Raw genomic sequence first — 21779 nt, forward strand, 5'->3', positions numbered from 1 at the left:
GGAACCAGACCAGAACCCCTTAGGAATGAAAGTAATGAGTGTCTCATGGTGATCTTGATATTATTGTAGTGGCACCCGGAATGTTTCTAAGACCTTCATGTCTAAGACCTTCCAGGAGTAAATGAACTGGAGGTCACACACATCAGATGTACGGTGTGCCCTAAATGGTTTTATCATCTCTTGCATTATACAGTACCAGTATTCCTCTTCCTCAATACTGGTTGACACTGGTGTGTCTCAATGCGGTTATGTCAGTAGTTCTGAGAGTTTGGACAGTTACCCATAATGACCTGCTGCTGTTATTCACACACACACACACACGAGCTGTGACCCTGTGAGCCCAAAGTGGAGCTGCAGTGGCCGATAATAGTCTTAGACAACACTGTCTAACGCCCTCACTCCCCAGGCTTCTCAGCCCTCACAACACTGTCTAACACCTTCACTCCCCAGGCTTCTCATCCCTCACAACACTGTCTAACGCCCTCACTCCCCAAGCTTCTCAGCCCTCACAACACTGTCTAACGCCCTCATCCCCAGGCTTCTCATCCCTCACAACACTGTCTAACGCCCTCACTCCCCAGGCTTCTCAGCCCTCACAACACTGTCTAACGCCCTCACTCCCCAGCCTTCTCAGCCCTCACAACACTGTCTAAGCCCCTCACTCCCCAGGCTTCTCAGCCCTCACAACACTGTCTAACGCCCTCACTCCCCAGGTTTCTCAACCCTCACAACACTGTCTAAGCCCCTCACTCCCCAGGCTTCTCAGCCCTCACAACACTGTCTAACGCCCTCACTCCCCAGCCTTCTCAGCCCTCACAACACTGTCTAAGCCCCTCACTCCCCAGGCTTCTCAGCCCTCACAACACTGTCTAACGCCCTCACTCCCCAGGTTTCTCAACCCTCACAACACTGTCTAAGCCCCTCACTCCCCAGGCTTCTCAGCCCTCACAACACTGTCTAACGCCCTCACTCCCCAGGCTTCTTAGCCCTCACAACACTGTCTAAGCCCCTCACTCCCCAGGCTTCTCAGCCCTCACAACACTGTCTAACGCCCTCACTCCCCAGGCTTCTCAGCCCTCACAACACTGTCTAAGCCCCTCACTCCCCAGGCTTCTCAGCCCTCACAACACTGTCTAACGCCCTCACTCCCCAGCCTTCTCAGCCCTCAGAACACTGTCTAAGCCCCTCACTCCCCAGGCTTCTCAGCCCTCACAACACTGTCTAAGCCCCTCACTCCGCAGGCTTCTCAGCCCTCACAACACTGTCTAACGCCCTGACTCCCCATGCTTCTCAGCCCTCACAACACTGTCTAAGCCCCTCACTCCCCAGGCTTCTCAGCCCTCACAACACTGTCTAACGCCCTCACTCCCCAGGCTTCTCAGCCCTCACAACACTGTCTAAGCCCCTCACTCCGCAGGCCTCTCGGCTCTCTGATCAACTCACATCACATAAGAGCTGGCGAAGCCTCACACAGACACTCTCTTTCTCTCTTTCTCTCTCTGACTCGCACACACACACACGCACAATCACACACACACAAACACACACACAGAGAAAGAGAACTATGAGCCTTTCTATAATATACATGTACTTGTGTAAAGCTGACATTTTAAACTGAGAGTTAAAAATGCAAATGATCCGTCGTCTCGCAATGCTTTAAAGCCCTCTCTTTGGAGCGGGACAGGCTGTGACAGCTCTGACACATGATGGGATAGTTCCTCTCTCATCTCACCATTCGGTTGCCTGTCCCCCTGTTTCCATGTAATGTGATAAGAAACGATGACACGTATCAGTCAGTCTGGAGCAGGAAGTGTTGCCATGGCGTCTGGTATGACGTGTGTAGCCACCAATAGACTGTAGTTCACATCTGCAGTAGTGATGGGATTCCTAGAGAGAGAGCAGCAGTCAGATGCTGTCCACGGTGCTGAAAGAGACAACCACCATACCACCATCAGATAGGAACTGTACTGTAGAGGGGCCGAAACAGACAACCACCATCAGATAGGAACTGTACTGTACAGGGGCCGAAACAGACAACCACCATCAGATAGGAACTGTACTGTACAGGGGCCGAAACAGACAACCACCATCAGATAGGAACTGTACTGTACAGGGGCCGAAACAGACAACCACCATCAGATAGGAACTGTACTGTACAGGGGCCGAAACAGACGACCACCATCAGATAGGAACTGTACTGTACAGGGGCCGAAACAGACGACCACCATCAGATAGGAACTGTACTGTACAGGGGCCGAAACAGACAACCACCATACCACCATCAGATAGGAACTGTACTGTACAGGGGCCGAAACAGACGACCACCATCAGATAGGAACTGTACTGTACAGGGGCCGAAACAGACGACCACCATCAGATAGGAACTGTACTGTACAGGGGCCGAAACAGACAACCACCATCAGATAGGAACTGTACTGCACAGGGGCCGAAACAGACAACCACCATCAGATAGGAACTGTACTGTACAGGGGCCGAAACAGACAACCACCATCAGATAGGAACTGTACTGTACAGGGGCCGAAACAGACAACCACCATCAGATAGGAACTGTACTGTACAGGGGCCGAAACAGACAACCACCATCAGATAGGAACTGTACTGTACAGGGGCCGAAACAGACGACCACCATCAGATAGGAACTGTACTGTACAGGGGCCGAAACAGATGACCACCATCAGATAGGAACTGTACTGTACAGGGGCCGAAACAGACAACCACCATCAGATAGGAACTGTACTGTACAGGGGCCGAAACAGACGACCACCATCAGATAGGAACTGTACTGTACAGGGACCGAAACAGACGACCACCATCAGATAGGAACTGTACTGTACAGGGGCCGAAACAGACAACCACCATCAGATAGGAACTGTACTGTACAGGGGCCGAAACAGACGACCACCATCAGATAGGAACTGTACTGTACAGGGGCCGAAACAGACGACCACCATCAGATAGGAACTGAACTGTACAGGGGCCGAAACAGACAACCACCATCAGATAGGAACTGTACTGTACAGGGGCCGAAACAGACGACCACCATCAGATAGGAACTGTACTGTACAGGGGCCGAAACAGACGACCACCATCAGATAGGAACTGTACTGTACAGGGGCCGAAACAGACAACCACCATCAGATAGGAACTGTACTGTACAGGGGCCGAAACAGACTACCACCATCAGATAGGAACTGTACTGCACAGGGGCCGAAACAGACAACCACCATCAGATAGGAACTGTACTGTACAGGGACTGTTTCTCTTGTGTGTCTGTCTCTTTCTTTCTCTTTATCTCCCATGCACTCTTTCTTTCCTCACTCGCTCTCTCTCTCAATTCAATTCAATTTCAATTGAAAGGCTTTATTGGCATGGGCAACATATGTTATGATTGCCAATGCAAGAGAAGTCTCTCTCTATATATATATTTCTCTCTCGCGCTGTCTCTCTTTTTCTCTTATACTCTATCTCCCATCTCTCTGTCTCTCACTCTCTTTCATATTCACTTGTCTTTTTCTCTCCTTTTCTTTCTATCTTTCTTTCCATATGTCTCTCTCAGGCGCCCGCACGCACACACACACGCACATACACGCACACACACAAAGTAAAACTCCTCAGAATGGATTAAGAACAGAGAGGTAGCTGTCAGGAGCACACCACAGGAAACTCATGTGTCTGTGGAGAAGCTGTGGCCATGTACCAGAGGTGTATACATTAAGAACTAACTGGAAGAAAACGTGACGAAAAATAAAATGACTAACCTACGCTTTTCCAATATCAAACACTAGTTTTCGTTGCAAAACGTTTTGCTATAGGTTTGCTACGGTGTGCACTCATGAATAAACTGACTCCAGCCATATCACAAAACCCACTAACATCTTCAATGGAATTACTGTTTGATCAGCTAAAGATAATACTGACAATCAAACCAAGACTCTGCAATAACCAACACTGCTACTTCCAGCACTAATACCATTACTAGTCTGTCAGACACTTTATTGCCTGTTATGGCATAAACATTTTTGGAGCCACATGTCATTGTCCACTCGGCAAAATTTCCCTACCTGTGCTTTCAAATTGATGTAGTACCTTTGGTATTCCAAATCCCTGAATAGCTGAGAACTGCAGTATGTGTTTCACATAACACTGCTGCCTCTGGTTCTCACTCATCAGTATCACACCTCTTCTCACGACACTGCTGCCTCTGGTTCTAACTCTTCAGTATCACACCTCTTCTCATGACACTGCTGCCTCTGGTTCTAACTCATCAGTATCACACCTCTTCTCATGACACTGCTGCCTCTGGTTCTAACTCATCAGTATCACACCTCTTCTCATGACACTGCTGCCTCTGGTTCTAACTCATCAGTATCACACCTCTTCTCATGACACTGCTGCCTCTGGTTCTAACTCATCAGTATCACACCTCTTCTCATAACACTGCTGCCTCTGGTTCTAACTCATCAGTATCACACCTCTTCTCATGACACTGCTGCCTCTGGTTCTAACTCATCAGTATCACACCTCTTCTCATAACACTGCTGCCTCTGGTTCTAACTCATCAGTATCACACCTCTTCTCATGACACTGCTGCCTAACTCCTCAGTATCACACCTCTTCTCATGACACTGCTGCCTCTGGTTCTAACTCATCAGTATCACACCTCTTCTCACGACACTGCTGCCTCTGGTTCTAACTCCTCAGTATCACACCTCTTCTCATAACACTGCTGCCTCTGGTTCTAACTCATCAGTATCACACCTCTTCTCATAACACTGCTGCCTCTGGTTCTAACTGATCAGTATCACACCTCTTCTCATAACACTGCTGCCTCTGGTTCTAACTCATCAGTATCACACCTCTTTGTTTAGACTAATACGGAGGTTGGATGGCAATACATCTCCTAATGTATCTGTAATACATCTCCTAATGTATCTGTAATACATCTCCTAATGTATCTGTAATACATCTCCTAATGTAGCTGTAATACATCTCCTAATGTATCTGTAATACATCTCCTAATGTAGCTGTAATACATCTCCTAATGTATCTGTAATACATCTCCTAATGTATCTGTAATACATCTCCTAATGTATCTGTAATACATCTCCTAATGTATCTGTAATACATCTCCTAATGTATCTGTAATACATCTCCTAATGTATCTGTAATACATCTCCTGTAATACATCTCCTAATGTAGCTGTAATACATCTCCTAATGTAGCTGTAATACTGTAATAATACATCTCCTAATGTATCTGTAATACATCTCCTAATGTATCTGTAATACATCTCCTAATGTATCTGTAATACATCTCCTAATGTATCTGTAATACATCTCCTAATGTATCTGTAATACATCTCCTAATGTATCTGTAATACATCTCCTAATGTATCTGTAATACATCTCCTAATGTATCTGTAATACATCTCCTAATGTATCTGTAATACATCTCCTAATGTATCTGTAATACATCTCCTAATGTATCTGTAATACATCTCCTAATGTATCTGTAATACATCTCCTAATGTATCTGTAATACATCTCCTAATGTATCTGTAATACATCTCCTAATGCAGCTGTAATACATCTCCTAATGTATCTGTAATACATCTCCTAATGCAGCTGTAATACATCTCCTAATGTATCTGTAATACATCTCCTAATGTATCTGTAATACATCTCCTAATGTAGCTGTAATACATCTCCTAATGTATCTGTAATACAATCTCATCTCCTAATGTATCTGTAATACATCTCCTAATGTATCTGTAATACATCTCCTAATGTATCTGTAATACATCTCCTAATGCAGCTGTAATACATATCTCCTAATGTATCTGTAATACATCTCCTAATGTATCTGTAATACATCTCCTAATGCAGCTGTAATACATCTCCTAATGTATCTGTAATACATCTCCTAATGCAGCTGTAATACATCTCCTAATGTATCTGTAATACATCTCCTAATGTATCTGTAATACATCTCCTAATGTATCTGTAATACATCTCCTAATGTATCTGTAATACATCTCCTAATGTATCTCATCTCCTAATGTATCTGTAATACATCTCCTAATGTATCTGTAATACATCTCCTAATGTATCTGTAATACATCTCCTAATGTATCTGTAATACATCTCCTAATGTATCTGTAATACATCTCCTAATGTATCTGTAATACATCTCCTAATGTATCTGTAATACATCTCCTAATGTATCTGTAATACATCTCCTAATGTATCTGTAATACATCTCCTAATGTATCTGTAATACATCTCCTAATGTATCTGTAATACATCTCCTAATGTATCTGTAATACATCTCCTAATGTATCTGTAATACATCTCCTAATGTATCTGTAATACATCTCCTAATGTATCTGTAATACATCTCCTAATGTATCTGTAATACATCTCCTAATGTATCTCCATCTCCTAATGTATCTGTAATACATCTCCTAATGTATCTGTAATACATCTCCTAATGTATCTGTAATACATCTCCTAATGTATCTGTAATACATCTCCTAATGTATCTGTAATACATCTCCTAATGCAGCTGTAATACATCTCCTAATGTATCTGTAATACATCTCCTAATGTATCTGTAATACATCTCCTAATGCAGCTGTAATACATCTCCTAATGTATCTGTAATACATATCCTAATGTATCTGTAATACATATCCTAATGTATCTGTAATACATCTCCTAATGTATCTGCAATACATCTCCTAATGTATCTGTAATACATCTCCTAATGTATCTGTAATACATCTCCTAATGTAATGCAGCTGTAATACATCTCCTAATGTATCTGTAATACATCTCCTAATGCAGCTGTAATACATCTCCTAATGTATCTGTAATACATCTCCTAATGTATCTGTAATACATCTCCTAATGTATCTGTAATACATCTCCTAATGTATCTGTAATACATCTCCTAATGTATCTGTATACATCTCCTAATGTATCTGTAATACATCTCCTAATGTATCTGTAATACATCTCCTAATGTATCTGTAATACATCTCCTAATGTATCTGTAATACATCTCCTAATGTATCTGTAATACATCTCCTAATGTATCTGTATCTGTATACATCTCCTAATGTATCTGTAATACATCTCCTAATGTATCTGTAATACATCTCCTAATGTATCTGTAATACATCTCCTAATGTATCTGCAATACATCTCCTAATGTATCTGTAATACATCTCCTAATGTATCTGTAATACATCTCCTAATGTATCTGTAATACATCTCCTAATGCATCTGTAATACATCTCCTAATGCAGCTGTAATACATCTCCTAATGTATCTGTAATACATCTCCTAATGTATCTGTAATACATCTCCTAATGCAGCTGTAATACATCTCCTAATGTATCTGTAATACATATCCTAATGTATCTGTAATACATATCCTAATGTATCTGTAATACATCTCCTAATGTATCTGCAATACATCTCCTAATGTATCTGTAATACATCTCCTAATGTATCTGTAATACATCTCCTAATGCAGCTGTAATACATCTCCTAATGTATCTGTAATACATCTCCTAATGCAGCTGTAATACATCTCCTAATGTATCTGTAATACATCTCCTAATGTATCTGTAATACATCTCCTAATGTATCTGTAATACATCTCCTAATGTATCTGTAATACATCTCCTAATGTATCTGTAATACATCTCCTAATGTATCTGTAATACATCTCCTAATGTATCTGTAATACATCTCCTAATGTATCTGTAATACATCTCCTAATGTATCTGTAATACATCTCCTAATGTATCTGTAATACATCTCCTAATGTATCTGTAATACATCTCCTAATGTATCTGTAATACATCTCCTAATGCCTTATTATAAGATCAGGGTTCTTCAACTGTCTCCTGTCCTGGACAGCTATTGAGCGGGCAGGTTTTTGTTACAGCCCAGCACTAACACACAGTATTAAACTGGTCACGGTCCAGACTGAAAACCACATCGGTCAGTCGGTTGTTTGACACAAGTGTTTTAGTGTTGATCATTAGACAATGTCCATTATTAGATCTAGTAAAGGCTCTTGCTATGGAGTAATCATCAAAGCCAGACGTGATGGTACTGTAATGGATAAGACAGTGTCAGTCTATTAAACAGATAGACGTGCTCATGAACAGGCCTAGTTTGCCTCATACAGGCTGTGTCCCAAATAGCATCATTTGACCATGTGCCCTGGTCAAAGTAGTGCACTATATAGGGAATAGGGTGGCATTTGGGACTTAGCCCCAGGTTTTAGTAAAGCCATGTAATCATGCCTAGTGTTGTGTTACACATCATCATTGTGCTTTGTAGTGTTACTACATTAACCCAAGAGTAAAGTGACAAACAGCATCGGCAACATGGATTAATCAACCATCTGGGAAGCTGCTGCCATTGGTTAATACATGTCTTTTTTTATTTCACCTTTATTTAACCAGGTAGGCTAGTTGAGAACACCTTTATTTAACCAGGTAGGCTAGTTGAGAACACCTTTATTTAACCAGGTAGGCTAGTTGAGAACACCTTTATTTAACCAGGTAGGCTAGTTGAGAACACCTTTATTTAACCAGGTAGGCTATTTGAGAACACCTTTATTTAACCAGGTAGGCTAGTTGAGAACACCTTTATTTAACCAGGTAGGCTAGTTGAGAACACCTTTATTTAACCAGGTAGGCTAGTTGAGAACACCTTTATTTAACCAGGTAGGCTAGTTGAGAACACCTTTATTTAACCAGGTAGGCTAGTTGAGAACACCTTTATTTAACCAGGTAGGCTAGTTGAGAACACCTTTATTTAACCAGGTAGGCTAGTTGAGAACACCTTTATTTAACCAGGTAGGCTAGTTGAGAACACCTTTATTTAACCAGGTAGGCTAGTTGAGAACAAGTTCTCATTTGCAACTGCGACCTGGCCAAGATAAAGCTGTACTCTAACCACCTGACTTGAAAGTGCATAAGAATAGCCATTACAAAACTCCATCCCAGAGACCAGCAGGACCCAAACAGAACAACCTTTAAACAGCTACATGCAACAGTTCCACCTGCAACAGGTGCTACATGTCAAGTAGAGACCACTAGTACAAATTTAGAATTCTCACAATAAAACTCTGAGACCTTCAGTCCAGGGTCCATTTTTCCAACCGCGGGACCCAATCTGATGCCCAATCCCCCCCTGGTTCCAGGGCAGAGGATGGTGGATATTATCAGGTCTCTGGGCCGGTATTGTCCATATTCAGTTCCCTCACAGCTGGAGACATTTGAGTTAAGTGCCTTCCTCCAGGGTACAGGGGCACCATTCAGGCCTGGGAGGAACAGAGCCCTACGAGAGCCAGGTTCAAGTCGAGCCAAGGGGCTCTGAAAATGACAAGTGTCTGCAAAGCAGAGTGGTCCACACAGAACCCCCAACTACTCTGCTTACTCCCAGCATGCACTCTGGCTCTGATGAGTACGGTCCACCATGGCATTGTAGGTATTGTGGGGAAAAGTGGCCTTTTGATTGGGGTTTCTGTAGCGATAAGGGAAAGCAGGTGGTGACTGTGGACCACACGCCATGCCGGGTTGTACGGATGGAAAATCACCCATGGAGGTACTATAGAGGTATAGAGGGCTGTTACGGCTAATAAACCTATACAATTCCTGGCTACAGCAATTCCTGGCTACAGCAGACCCTTTTCATTTTGTAAGGCATTGGATGCGTGTTTTACTTTGACCCATAAACAACCTAGAATTACATGACCAGAAATACAGGTTGATTTTTCATCGCATTTTATCTCCCGTTGGAGTTCTGTTCTGAGTGTGTTACGCATAGTGTGTTTATTGGATCTGAAACATACTGATATGTAGCGTTATAATCCTATTTAGTTCATCCAACACCCTGAGGCCATTGGAGCTGTGATGACAGAGGCTGGTGACTCTCCACTGATAAATGGACATGTGACATGTGTAGAATGTCTCAGCTTGGCTTGAGTAACGGTCTATTCAACTTGAATCATTATTCAGTATAAAGGGTCAGATCCAAGGCGCAGAGAGACACAGCTGGTGTTTTGGCAGAGTGAATGGCAGAACTTGTATTAGTGACTAATCAGAGGACACACAAGCTAAGATAATGCATTTGTATTGTTAACAATCTAGAGAGCCTTCAGAAAGTATTCCCACCCCTTTACTTTTGACACATTTTGTTGTGTAACCATGTGGGATTCAAATGGATTAAATTGGCATTTTTTTCAACAATCTACATGAAGAACTCTGTAACTTCAAAGTGGAAAGAAAATTCTCTATATTTATTTTTTTACATTTATGGTAAATAAAACACTAATATACTGTATCTTGATTAGATACGTATTCAACCCCATGAGTCAATACCTTTGGTAGCGATTACACCCGCCCACAACCGCAGGGCTCTCCAGAGGGTGGTGGGGTCAAAAACTACCTGCCCTCCAGAACACCTAGAGCACCCGTTGTCACAGGAAGACCAAAAAGGTCATCAAGCACAACAACCACCCGAGCCACTGCCTGTTCACACCGCTATCATCCAGAAGGCGAGGTCAGTACAGGTGCATCAAAGCTGGGACCGAGAGATTGACAAACAGCTTCTATTTTAAGGCCATCAGACTGCTAAACAGCCATCACTACTAACTTGACTTGAAATCATTGGCCACTTTAAAAAATAGTTCACTAGTCACTTTAATAATGCCACTTTAATAACATATTTTGCATTACTCATCCCATATGTACATACTCTATTTTATACCATCTATTGCATCTTGCCTCTGCTTCTCATCCAGAGATTGATATGTATATATTCTTATTCTTCAAATCTGCGATTTGTGTGTATTTGGTAGTTGTGCAATTGTTAGATTACTTGTTAGATATTACTGCACTGTCGGAACTAAAAGCACAAGCATTTCGCTACACTCACATTAACATCTGCTAACCATGTGTATAAGACCAATAACATCTGCTAACCATGTGTATGAGAACAATAACATCTGCTAACCATGTGTATGAGACCAATAACATCTGCTAACCATGTGTATGAGACAAATAACATCTGCTAACCATGTGTATGAGACCAATAACATCTGCTAACCATGTGTATGTGACCAATAACATCTGCTAACCATGTGTATGAGACCAATAACATCTGCTAACCATGTGTATGTGACCAATAATATCTGCTAACCATGTGTATGAGACCAATAACATCTGCTAACCATGTGTATGAGACCAATAACATCTGCTAACCATGTGTATGTGACCAATAATATCTGCTAACCATGTGTATGAGACCAATAACATCTGCTAACCATGTGTATGTGACCAATAATATCTGCTAACCATGTGTATGAGACCAATAACATCTGCTAACCATGTGTATGAGACCAATGACATCTGCTAACCATGTGTATGAGACCAATAACATCTGCTAACCATGTGTATGTGACCAATAATATCTGCTAACCATGTGTATGAGACCAATAACATCTGCTAACCATGTGTATGAGACCAATGACATCTGCTAACCATGTGTATGAGACCAATAACATCTGCTAACCATGTGTATGAGACCAATAACATCTGCTAACCATGTGTATGAGACCAATAACATCTGCTAACCATGTGTATGAGACCAATAACATCTGCTAACCATGTGTATGAGAGCAATAACATCTGCTAACCATGTGTATGAGACCAATAACATCTGCTAACCATGTGTATGAGACGAAGTAACATTTGATTTCATTTACAGCTGTCTTTTGCACACCTGGATTGTACAACATTTGCCCATTCTTCTTTAAAAAATCCTTCAAACTCTGTCAAGTTGATCATTGATCACTGCTAGACAGCCATTTACAAGTCTTGCCATAGATTTTCAAGTGAATGTTAGTCAAATGTTAACTTGGTCAAAACTTTATCTTGAACATTCAATGTCATTTATTTTTATCCTAAAAAACTCCCTAGTCCTTGGCGATGACATGATGCAGCCACCACCATGCTTCAAAATATGAAGAGTGGTACTCAGTGATGTGTTTTGGATTTGTTATGTAATGCTTTGTATTTAGGACAAAAAGTGGATTTCTTTGCCAGGTTTTTTGCAGGTTTACTTTAGTGCCTTATTGCGAATATTATGGAATATTGTTATTCTGTACAAGCTTCCTTGTTTTCACTCTGTCATTTATGTTAGTATTGTGGAGTAACTACAATGTTGCTGATCTATCCTCAGTTTTCTCCTATCACAGCCATTAAAATATGTAACTGTTTTAAAGTCACCATTGGCCTCATGAAGAAATCCCTGAGCTGTTTCCTTCCTCTCTAGCAACTGAGTTAGGAAGGACGCCTGTATCTTAGTAGTGCCTTGGTGTATTGATACACCATCCAAAGTGTAATTAATAACTTCATGCTCAAAGGGATATTCCATGTCTATTTCTATTTTCTTTCTACCCATGTACCAATAGGTTTCCTTCTATGCCAACCTATGGGGAACCTCCCTGGTCCCTGATTGAAAATGTGCTTCAAATTCAATGCTTGACTGAGGGACCTTACAGATAATTGTTTGTGTGGGTTACAGAGATGAGGTAGTCATTAAACAATCATGTTAAACACCATTATTGCAACTTAGTAAGTGAATTGTTAAGCAAATGTAGGCCTGCCACGACAAAGGGGTTAAATACTTATTGGCATTTCAGCTTTTCATTTTGTATTAATTTGTAAACATTTCTAAAAACATAATTCCACTGACATTATTGGGTATTGTGCAAAGATCAGGGACACCAAATCTAAATGTAATACATTGAATAAAATGTAGGCTGTAACACAACAAAATGTGCAAAAAGTCAAGGGGTGTGAATACTTTCTAAAAAGAGTGAAACATTTACAGTTGAAGTTAGTTAAGTTTACTGATGTCAAAATAATGTATGTTGTGAATATATATATATATATATATATATATATATATATATATATATATATATATATATATATGTACACTACCGTTCAAAAGTTAGAAATGTCCTTGTTTTAGAAAGAAAAGTTTTAGAAAGAAAAGCACATTATTACCATCAAATTGATCAGAAATACAGTGTAGATATTGTTAATGTTGTAAATGATTATTGTAACTGTCACCTGGTGTGAAAAGTGCAAATCAATCCCAGAACATCAGCAAAGGACCTTGTCAAGATGCTGGAGGTACAGAAGTATCTATATTCACAGTAAAACGAGTCCTATATTGACATGAAAGGCCGCTCAGCAAGGAAGAAGCTACTGCTCCAAAACCGCCATAAAAAAGTCAGACTACGGTTTGCAACTGCACATGGGGACAAAGATCATACTTGTTGGAGAAATGTCCTCTGATCTGATGAAACAAAAATAGAACTGTTTGACCATAATGACCATTGTTCTGTTTGGAGGAAAAAGGGGGAGGCTTGCAAGCAGAAGAACACCATCCCGACCGTGAAGCACTGGGGTGGTAGCATCATGTTGTGGGGATGCTTTGCTGCAGGAGGGACTGGTGCACTTCACAAAATAGATGGCTTCATGAGGGAGTAAAAATATGTAGATGTTTTGAAGCAACATCTCAAGACATCAGTCAGGAACTTAAAGCTTGGTCGCAAATGGATCTTCCAAATGGACAATAACCCCAAGCATACTTCCAAAGTTGTGGCAAAATGGCTTAAGGACAACAAAGTCAAGGTATTGGAGTGGCCATCACAAAGCCCTGACCTCAATCCTATAGAGAATTTGTGTGCAGAACTGAAAAAACGTGTGCGAGCAAGGAGTTCTACTAACCAGACTCAGTTACACCAGCTCTGTCAGGAGGAATGGGCCAACATTCACCCAACTTATTGTGGGAAGCTTGTGGAAGGCTACCCGAAACATTTGATCCAAGTTCAACAATTTGAAGGAAATGCTACCAAATACTAATTGAGTGTATGTAAACTTCTGACCCACTGGGAATGTGATTTAAAAAAGAAAAGCTGAAATAAATAATTCTCTCTACTATTATTCTGACATGTCACATTCTTAAAATAAAGTGGTGATCCTAACTGACCTAAGACAGGGAATTTTTACTAGGATTAAATGTCAGGAATTGTGAAAAACTGAGTTTAAATGTATTTGGCTAAGTTGTATGTAAACTTCCGACTTCAACTGTACATCCTCAGTCAAACGGACCTTTTCTAGACTTTATACATGTGTTACTACCTTAGTGTACATCCTAAATGGCACCCTGTTCCCTACATAGTGCCCTTCTTTTGACAGGGCCAATAGGGCATAGGGAGAAGGGTACCAGTTGTGTTTTGATAGACATGCACAATCCCGCATTCGAGTCAAGCATCACTCCTACCACCTTCCTTCCTGTATCAAGATTGAATCACATGATTTTGTGTGATGGTATGGGTTGGGGAGGTCTATGCAGTTCACCACCATGCAGAGTGGTGACAGACAGATTGCTCTTGTCAGAAGCAGAGACGGGAGCCTCAGACTTCAAACCTCGCTACTCAAAGCTCCTGCCACTTTGAGGAGGTGGTGAACTATTTACTGACTCAATCATGCTAGCATGTGCTATCAATTCCATGTAGATCTCTCCTCCCTGGTCCTGTGGATAGGAAGCAATTCTCTACACTGACACTAATGGCTGTGTTGTTATGGATTGACACTTTATGGCTTGATATTGCAGCCTCTGCCCTATAGCTAACAAAGAAACACCAAGTGTATATCTCAAATGGCCATTTGGGACTTAGCCCAGCACCTATATCTACACCACCAGACCAGTTACGTGTAGTCCTTACACTGATGAGGTGACAGTTACCTGTAGTCTTTACACTGATGAGGTGACAGTTACCTGTAGTCCTTACACTGATGAGGTGACAGTTACCTGTAGTCCTTACACTGATGAGGTGACAGTTACCTGTAGTCCTTACACTGATGAGGTGACAGTTACCTGTAGTCCTTACACTGATGAGGTGACAGTTACCTGTAGTCCTTACACTGATGAGGTGACAGTTACCTGTAGTCCTTACACTGATGAGGTGACAGTTACCTGTAGTCCTTACACTGATGAGGTGACAGTTACCTGTAGCCCTTACACTGATGAGGTGACAGTTACCTGTAGTCCTTACACTGATGAGGTGACAGTTACCTGTAGTCCTTACACTGATGAGGTGACAGTTACTTGTAGTCCTTACACTGATGAGGTGACAGTTACTTGTAGTCCTTACACTGATGAGGTGACAGTTACCTGTAGTCCTTACACTGATGAGGTGACAGTTACCTGTAGTCAGTACACTGATGAGGTGACAGTTACCTGTAGTCCTTACACTGATGAGGTGACAGTTACCTGTAGTCCTTACACTGATGAGGTGACAGTTACGTGTAGTCCTTACACTGATGAGGTGACAGTTACCTGTAGTCCTTACACTGATGAGGTGACAGTTACGTGTAGTCCTTACACTGATGAGGTGACAGTTACCTGTAGTCCTTACACTGATGAGGTGACAGTTACCTGTAGTCAGTACACTGAAGAGGTGACAGTTACGTGTAGTCAGTACACTGATGAGGTGACAGTTACCTGTAGTCCTTACACTGATGAGGTGACAGTTACGTGTAGTCCTTACACTGATGAGGTGACAGTTACCTGTAGTCCTTACACTGATGAGGTGACAGTTACCTGTAGTCCTTACACTGATGAGGTGACAGTTACCTGTAGTCCTTACACTGATGAGGTGACAGTTACCTGTAGTCCTTACACTGATGAGGTGACAGTTACGTGTAGTCCTTACACTGATGAGGTGACAGTTACGTGTAGTCCTTACACTGATGAGGTGACAGTTACTTGTAGTCCTTACACTGATGAGGTGACAGTTACCTGTAGTCCTTACACTGATGAGGTGACAGTTACCTGTAGTCAGTACACTGATGAGGTGACAGTTACCTGTAGTCCTTACACTGATGAGGTGACAGTTACCTGTAGTCCTTACACTGATGAGGTGACAGTTACGTGTAGTCCTTACACTGATGAGGTGACAGTTAGCTGTAGTCCTTACACTCATGAGGTGACAGTTACGTGTAGTCCTTACACTGATGAGGTGACAGTTACCTGTAGTCCTTACACTGATGAGGTGACAGTTACCTGTAGTCAGTACACTGAAGAGGTGACAGTTACGTGTAGTCAGTACACTGATGAGGTGACAGTTACCTGTAGTCCTTACACTGATGAGGTGACAGTTACGTGTAGTCCTTACACTGATGAGGTGACAGTTACCTGTAGTCCTTACACTGATGAGGTGACAGTTACCTGTAGTCCTTACACTGATGAGGTGACAGTTACCTGTAGTCCTTACACTGATGAGGTGACAGTTACCTGTAGTCCTTACACTGATGAGGTGACAGTTACCTGTAGTCCTTACACTGATGAGGTGACAGTTACCTGTAGTCCTTACACTGATGAGGTGACAGTTACCTGTAGTCCTTACACTGATGAGGTGACAGTTACGTGTAGTCCTTACACTGATGAGGTGACAGTTACCTGTAGTCCTTACACTGATGAGGTGACAGTTACCTGTAGTCCTTACACTGATGAGGTGACAGTTACCTGTAGTCCTTACACTGATGAGGTGACAGTTACGTGTAGTCCTTACACTGATGAGGTGACAGTTACCTGTAGTCCTTACACTGATGAGGTGACAGTTACCTGTAGTCCTTACACTGATGAGGTGACAGTTACGTGTAGTCCTTACACTGATGAGGTGACAGTTACCTGTAGTCCTTACACTGATGAGGTGACAGTTACCTGTAGTCCTTACACTGATGAGGTGACAGTTACGTGTAGTCCTTACACTGATGAGGTGACAGTTACCTGTAGTCCTTACACTGATGAGGTGACAGTTACTTGTAGTCCTTACACTGATGAGGTGACAGTTACCTGTAGTCCTTACACTGATGAGGTGACAGTTACCTGTAGTCCTTACACTGATGAGGTGACAGTTACCTGTAGTCCTTACACTGATGAGGTGACAGTTACCTGTAGCCCTTACACTGATGAGGTGACAGTTACCTGTAGTCCTTACACTGATGAGGTGACAGTTACCTGTAGTCCTTACACTGATGAGGTGGCAATTACACTGATATCAACATCTAAAGTGCCGAAATCACCGTTTATTTGAATGTGATAAGACGATCATATATACCTGTATAATACTATATAATAATATGATATATGTCATTTAGCAGCGTATGGCTGGTCCCGGGAATTGAACCCAATATCCTGGCATTACAAGCTTCATGCTCTACCAACTGAGCTACAGAGAACAAAAATGACAAAATCCTCGCACTAGGACAGCTGTTACATTTGTTTAGGAATTGTTAATGTGGTGATATTTGCATAGCACATCTCATACTGCACAGTACAGCGTCTTCAGACAGAGCCTATAATATGTATGTTATGCAAAGTGCACTATTGTGATGTGATTGCTGCTAATGATTAGCTGCTTGTAGCGGAAGGCCAACCCTTTTGTCTGTTATGCCATCTCTTTAGGATAATGACGTAAGGATCATTATCGGACAGTTTGATGAGAACCTGGCCTCCAAAGTATTCTGCTGTGTGAGTATTGTTTGTGTATATATACACACACACACACACACACACACACACACACACACACACACACACACACACACACACACACACACACACACACACACACACACACACACACACACACACACACACACACACACACACACGCACACACACACACACACACACGCACACACACACGCACACGCACACACACACGCACCCACGCATGCAGATACACATGCACACACACACACACACACACACACACACACACACACACACACACACACACACACACACACACACACACACACACACACACACACACACACACACACACACACACACACACACACACACACACACACACACACACACACGCATGCAGAAACACATGCACACACACACACACACACACACACACACATGCACCCACCCACGCATGCATCATAGGTGTAACTACCATTATGAGTGTCAGTAAAATCTGAAATCCTATTGATATTGACATTAATAACTGATATCTCAGTGACCAGTGTTTTACAGAACAGCATACCACTGACATGACTGTCTCAGTGACCAGTGTTTTACAGAACAGCATACCACTACATGCCTGTCTCAGTGACCAGTGTTTTACAGAACAGCATACCACTACATGCCTGTCTCAGTGACCAGTGTTTTACAGAACAGCATACCACTACATGCCTGTCTCAGTGACCAGTGTTTTACAGAACAGCATACCACTACATGCCTGTCTCAGTGACCAGTGTTTTACAGAACAGCATACCACTACATGACTGTCTCAGTGACCAGTGTTTTACAGAACAGCATACCACTGACATGACTGTCTCAGTGACCAGTGTTTTACAGAACAGCATTCCACTGACATGACTGTCTCAGTGACCAGTGTTTTACAGAACAGCATACCACTGACATGACTGTCTCAGTGACCAGTGATTTACAGAACAGCATACCACTGACATGACTGTCTCAGTGACCAGTGTTTTACAGAACAGCATACCACTGACATTGCTGTCTCAGTGACCAGTGTTTTACAGAACAGCATACCACTGACATGACTGTCTCAGTGACCAGTGATTTACAGAACAGCATACCACTGACATGACTGTCTCAGTGACCAGTGTTTTACAGAACAGCATACCACTGACATTGCTGTCTCAGTGACCAGTGTTTTACAGAACAGCATACCACTGACATGACTGTCTCAGTGACCAGTGATTTACAGAACAGCATACCACTGACATGACTGTCTCAGTGACCAGTGTTTTACAGAACAGCATACCACTGACATTGCTGTCTCAGTGACCAGTGGTTTACAGAACAGCATACCACTGACATTGCTGTCTCAGTGACCAGTGGTTTACAGAACAGCATACCACTGACATTGCTTTCTCAGTGACCAGTGGTTTACAGAACAGCATACCACTGACATTGCTGTCTCAGTGACCAGTGGTTTACAGAACAGCGTACCACTGACATTGCTGTCTCAGTGACCAGTGGTTTACAGAACAGCATACCACTGACATTGCTGTCTCAGTGACCAGTGTTTTACAGAACAGCATACCACTACATTGCTGTCTCAGTGACCAGTGTTTTACAGAACAGCATACCACTACATGACTGTCTCAGTGACCAGTGATTTACAGAACAGCATACCACTACATGACTGTCTCAGTGACCAGTGTTTTACAGAACAGCATACCACTGACATGACTGTCTCAGTGACCAGTGTTTTACAGAACAGCATACCACTACATGACTGTCTCAGTGACCAGTGTTTTACAGAACAGCATACCACTGACATGACTGTCTCAGTGACCAGTGTTTTACAGAACAGCATACCACTGACATGACTGTCTCAGTGACCAGTGTTTTACAGAACAGCATACCACTACATTGCTGTCTCAGTGACCAGTGATTTACAGAACAGCATACCACTACATGACTGTCTCAGTGACCAGTGTTTTACAGAACAGCATACCACTGACATGACTGTCTCAGTGACCAGTGTTTTACAGAACAGCATACCACTACATGACTGTCTCAGTGACCAGTGTTTTACAGAACAGCATACCACTGACATGACTGTCTCAGTGACCAGTGTTTTACAGAACAGCATACCACTGACATTGCTGTCTGTAATGATTAACAATGTGTCTAAGACAGATTACAATGTCAATGCAGACTGTTGTTTAACATAGAATAGGTACAAAGTGGGTGCTTGTGTGTTTGTGGGTGCATGGTATGTATGGTAGTGTGTGTGTGTAGTTGTTTGCATACACTGTATGTGGTGTGTGTTTGTGGGTGCATGGTATGTATGGTAGTATGTGTGTGTAGTTGTTTGCATAAACTGTATGTGGTGAGTGTTTGTATGGACACACCTGTATGTGTGTGTACTAACCAAACATCCTTCCCCCAGGCGTACAACCTGAACATGTATGGTAGTAAGTACCAGTGGATCATACCAGGCTGGTACCAGGGCAACTGGTGGGAGCAGGCCAACTCCACAAACTGCACCACCAGGAAGTTGCTGACCGCTATGGAGGGATACATCGCTGTGGACTTTGAACCCCTCAGCGCCAAACAGGTGAAGGGGATCTCTGGAAGGGTGAGTGTTCCTGATAAGCATTTTGGTACACGGTATAGTGTATAACTGTTTTGCACTTGCGGGGTGAGGAATATTTACAAAGTATTACCTCAACTGACACATACAGTGAGGGAAAAAAGTATTTGATCCCCTGCTGATTTTGTACGTTTGCTCACTGACAAAGACATGATCAGTCTATAATTGTAATGGTAGGTTTATTTGAACAGTGAGACAGAATAACAACAAAAAAATCCAGAAAAACGCATGTCAAAAATGTTATAAATTGATTTGCATTTTAATGAGGAAATAAGTATTTGACCCCTCTGCAAAACATTACTTAGTACTTGGTGGCAAAACCCTTGTTGGCAATCACAGAGGTCAGATGTTTCTTATAGTTGGCCATATATATATATATCTCTGTATATATTGCACACACCTCAGGAGGGATTTTGTCCCACTCCTCTTTGCAGATCTTCTCCAAGTCATTAAGGTTTTGAGGCTGACATTTGGCAACTCGAACCTTCAGCTCCCTCCACAGATTTTCTATGGGATTAAGGTCTGGAGACTGGCTAGGCCACTCCAGGACCTTAATGTGCTTCTTCTTGAGCCACTCCTTTGTTGCCCTTAGGATGTTGATGGCTATTGTGGATGAAATGCTTGTAACTGTTGCTTCTTAGCCAAAGGACTCATTGTCCTGTATAGTGGATAGAAGAAAAGAATTCTATCTAAGGATGTGTCCCAATGCCACATTATTCCCTATTCCCCCCATAGGGCTCTGGTGAGAGGTAATGCACTATGTTGGGAATAGAGTGGCATATGGGAGGCAACCTAAAAAGCTTATATTGTCCCCTCTCTCTCCTTACATTCAGACACCTAAAGAGTACGAGAGGGAGTACAGTAAAGAGCTGCAGCAGAAGGGGGTGGAGCCCTCGAAGTACCACGGCTTCGCCTACGACGGGATCTGGGTGATAGCGAAGACCTTGACCCGCGTCATGGATTTACTGCAGCACAAGGAGAGGCAGGACATGTACCACAACTTCACCGTGGATGACCGGGAGGTGGGCAAGCTGGTGCTGGACGTCATGAACGAAACCAACTTCTATGGTGTCACTGTGAGTCAATGGGCTTTCCCTGATATAAGGAAAAGGGCTAGCACCCTGTCCAGAGGGTATACCTGATCATCAAGCTGCCTCATGTTATAGAAACAGAAACTAGACTCCTGCTCTACTGTATATAGGCCATTCTGGCTGGAACAAGGCTTGCTTTGACATGATCAAGGGTAAGGGTGATTCGTCAGGGAACATTATCAATATTATAACGAATAACAACAATATATAGAAGACAGGTTTTTATCAAAAGTCAAGCTTTGTCATGACTGTGAGTATGTGTCTACTTTTCTATTCTATATTGACTCTCTCTACAGTATATATTTAATACATCATTCTTTATACAATAAAACAGTGACATCAGGTGCCTAGCTGTGTTTATCTGAAGGAGGCTCAGACCTTCAAGTCTCCAGGTCAGAGGCAAGCCTT

General features: G+C 42.3%; 1 protein-coding gene across 1 annotated transcript in view; it reads left to right on the top strand.

Moving 5' to 3' along the window:
- Positions 1–21779, top strand: part of LOC124012997 (gamma-aminobutyric acid type B receptor subunit 2-like) — a 477346-nt gene that overhangs the window by 293384 nt on the left and 162183 nt on the right. The window contains exons 5-7 of the mRNA XM_046327101.1: positions 17595–17660; positions 20077–20265; positions 21114–21356. Coding sequence (XP_046183057.1) covers positions 17595–17660; positions 20077–20265; positions 21114–21356 — 498 coding nt within the window. The remainder of the gene's footprint in view (positions 1–17594; positions 17661–20076; positions 20266–21113; positions 21357–21779) is intronic.

This window comes from Oncorhynchus gorbuscha, linkage group LG24, assembly GCF_021184085.1.
Source record: "Oncorhynchus gorbuscha isolate QuinsamMale2020 ecotype Even-year linkage group LG24, OgorEven_v1.0, whole genome shotgun sequence".
In the NCBI taxonomy this organism is placed as follows: Eukaryota; Metazoa; Chordata; class Actinopteri; order Salmoniformes; family Salmonidae; genus Oncorhynchus; species Oncorhynchus gorbuscha.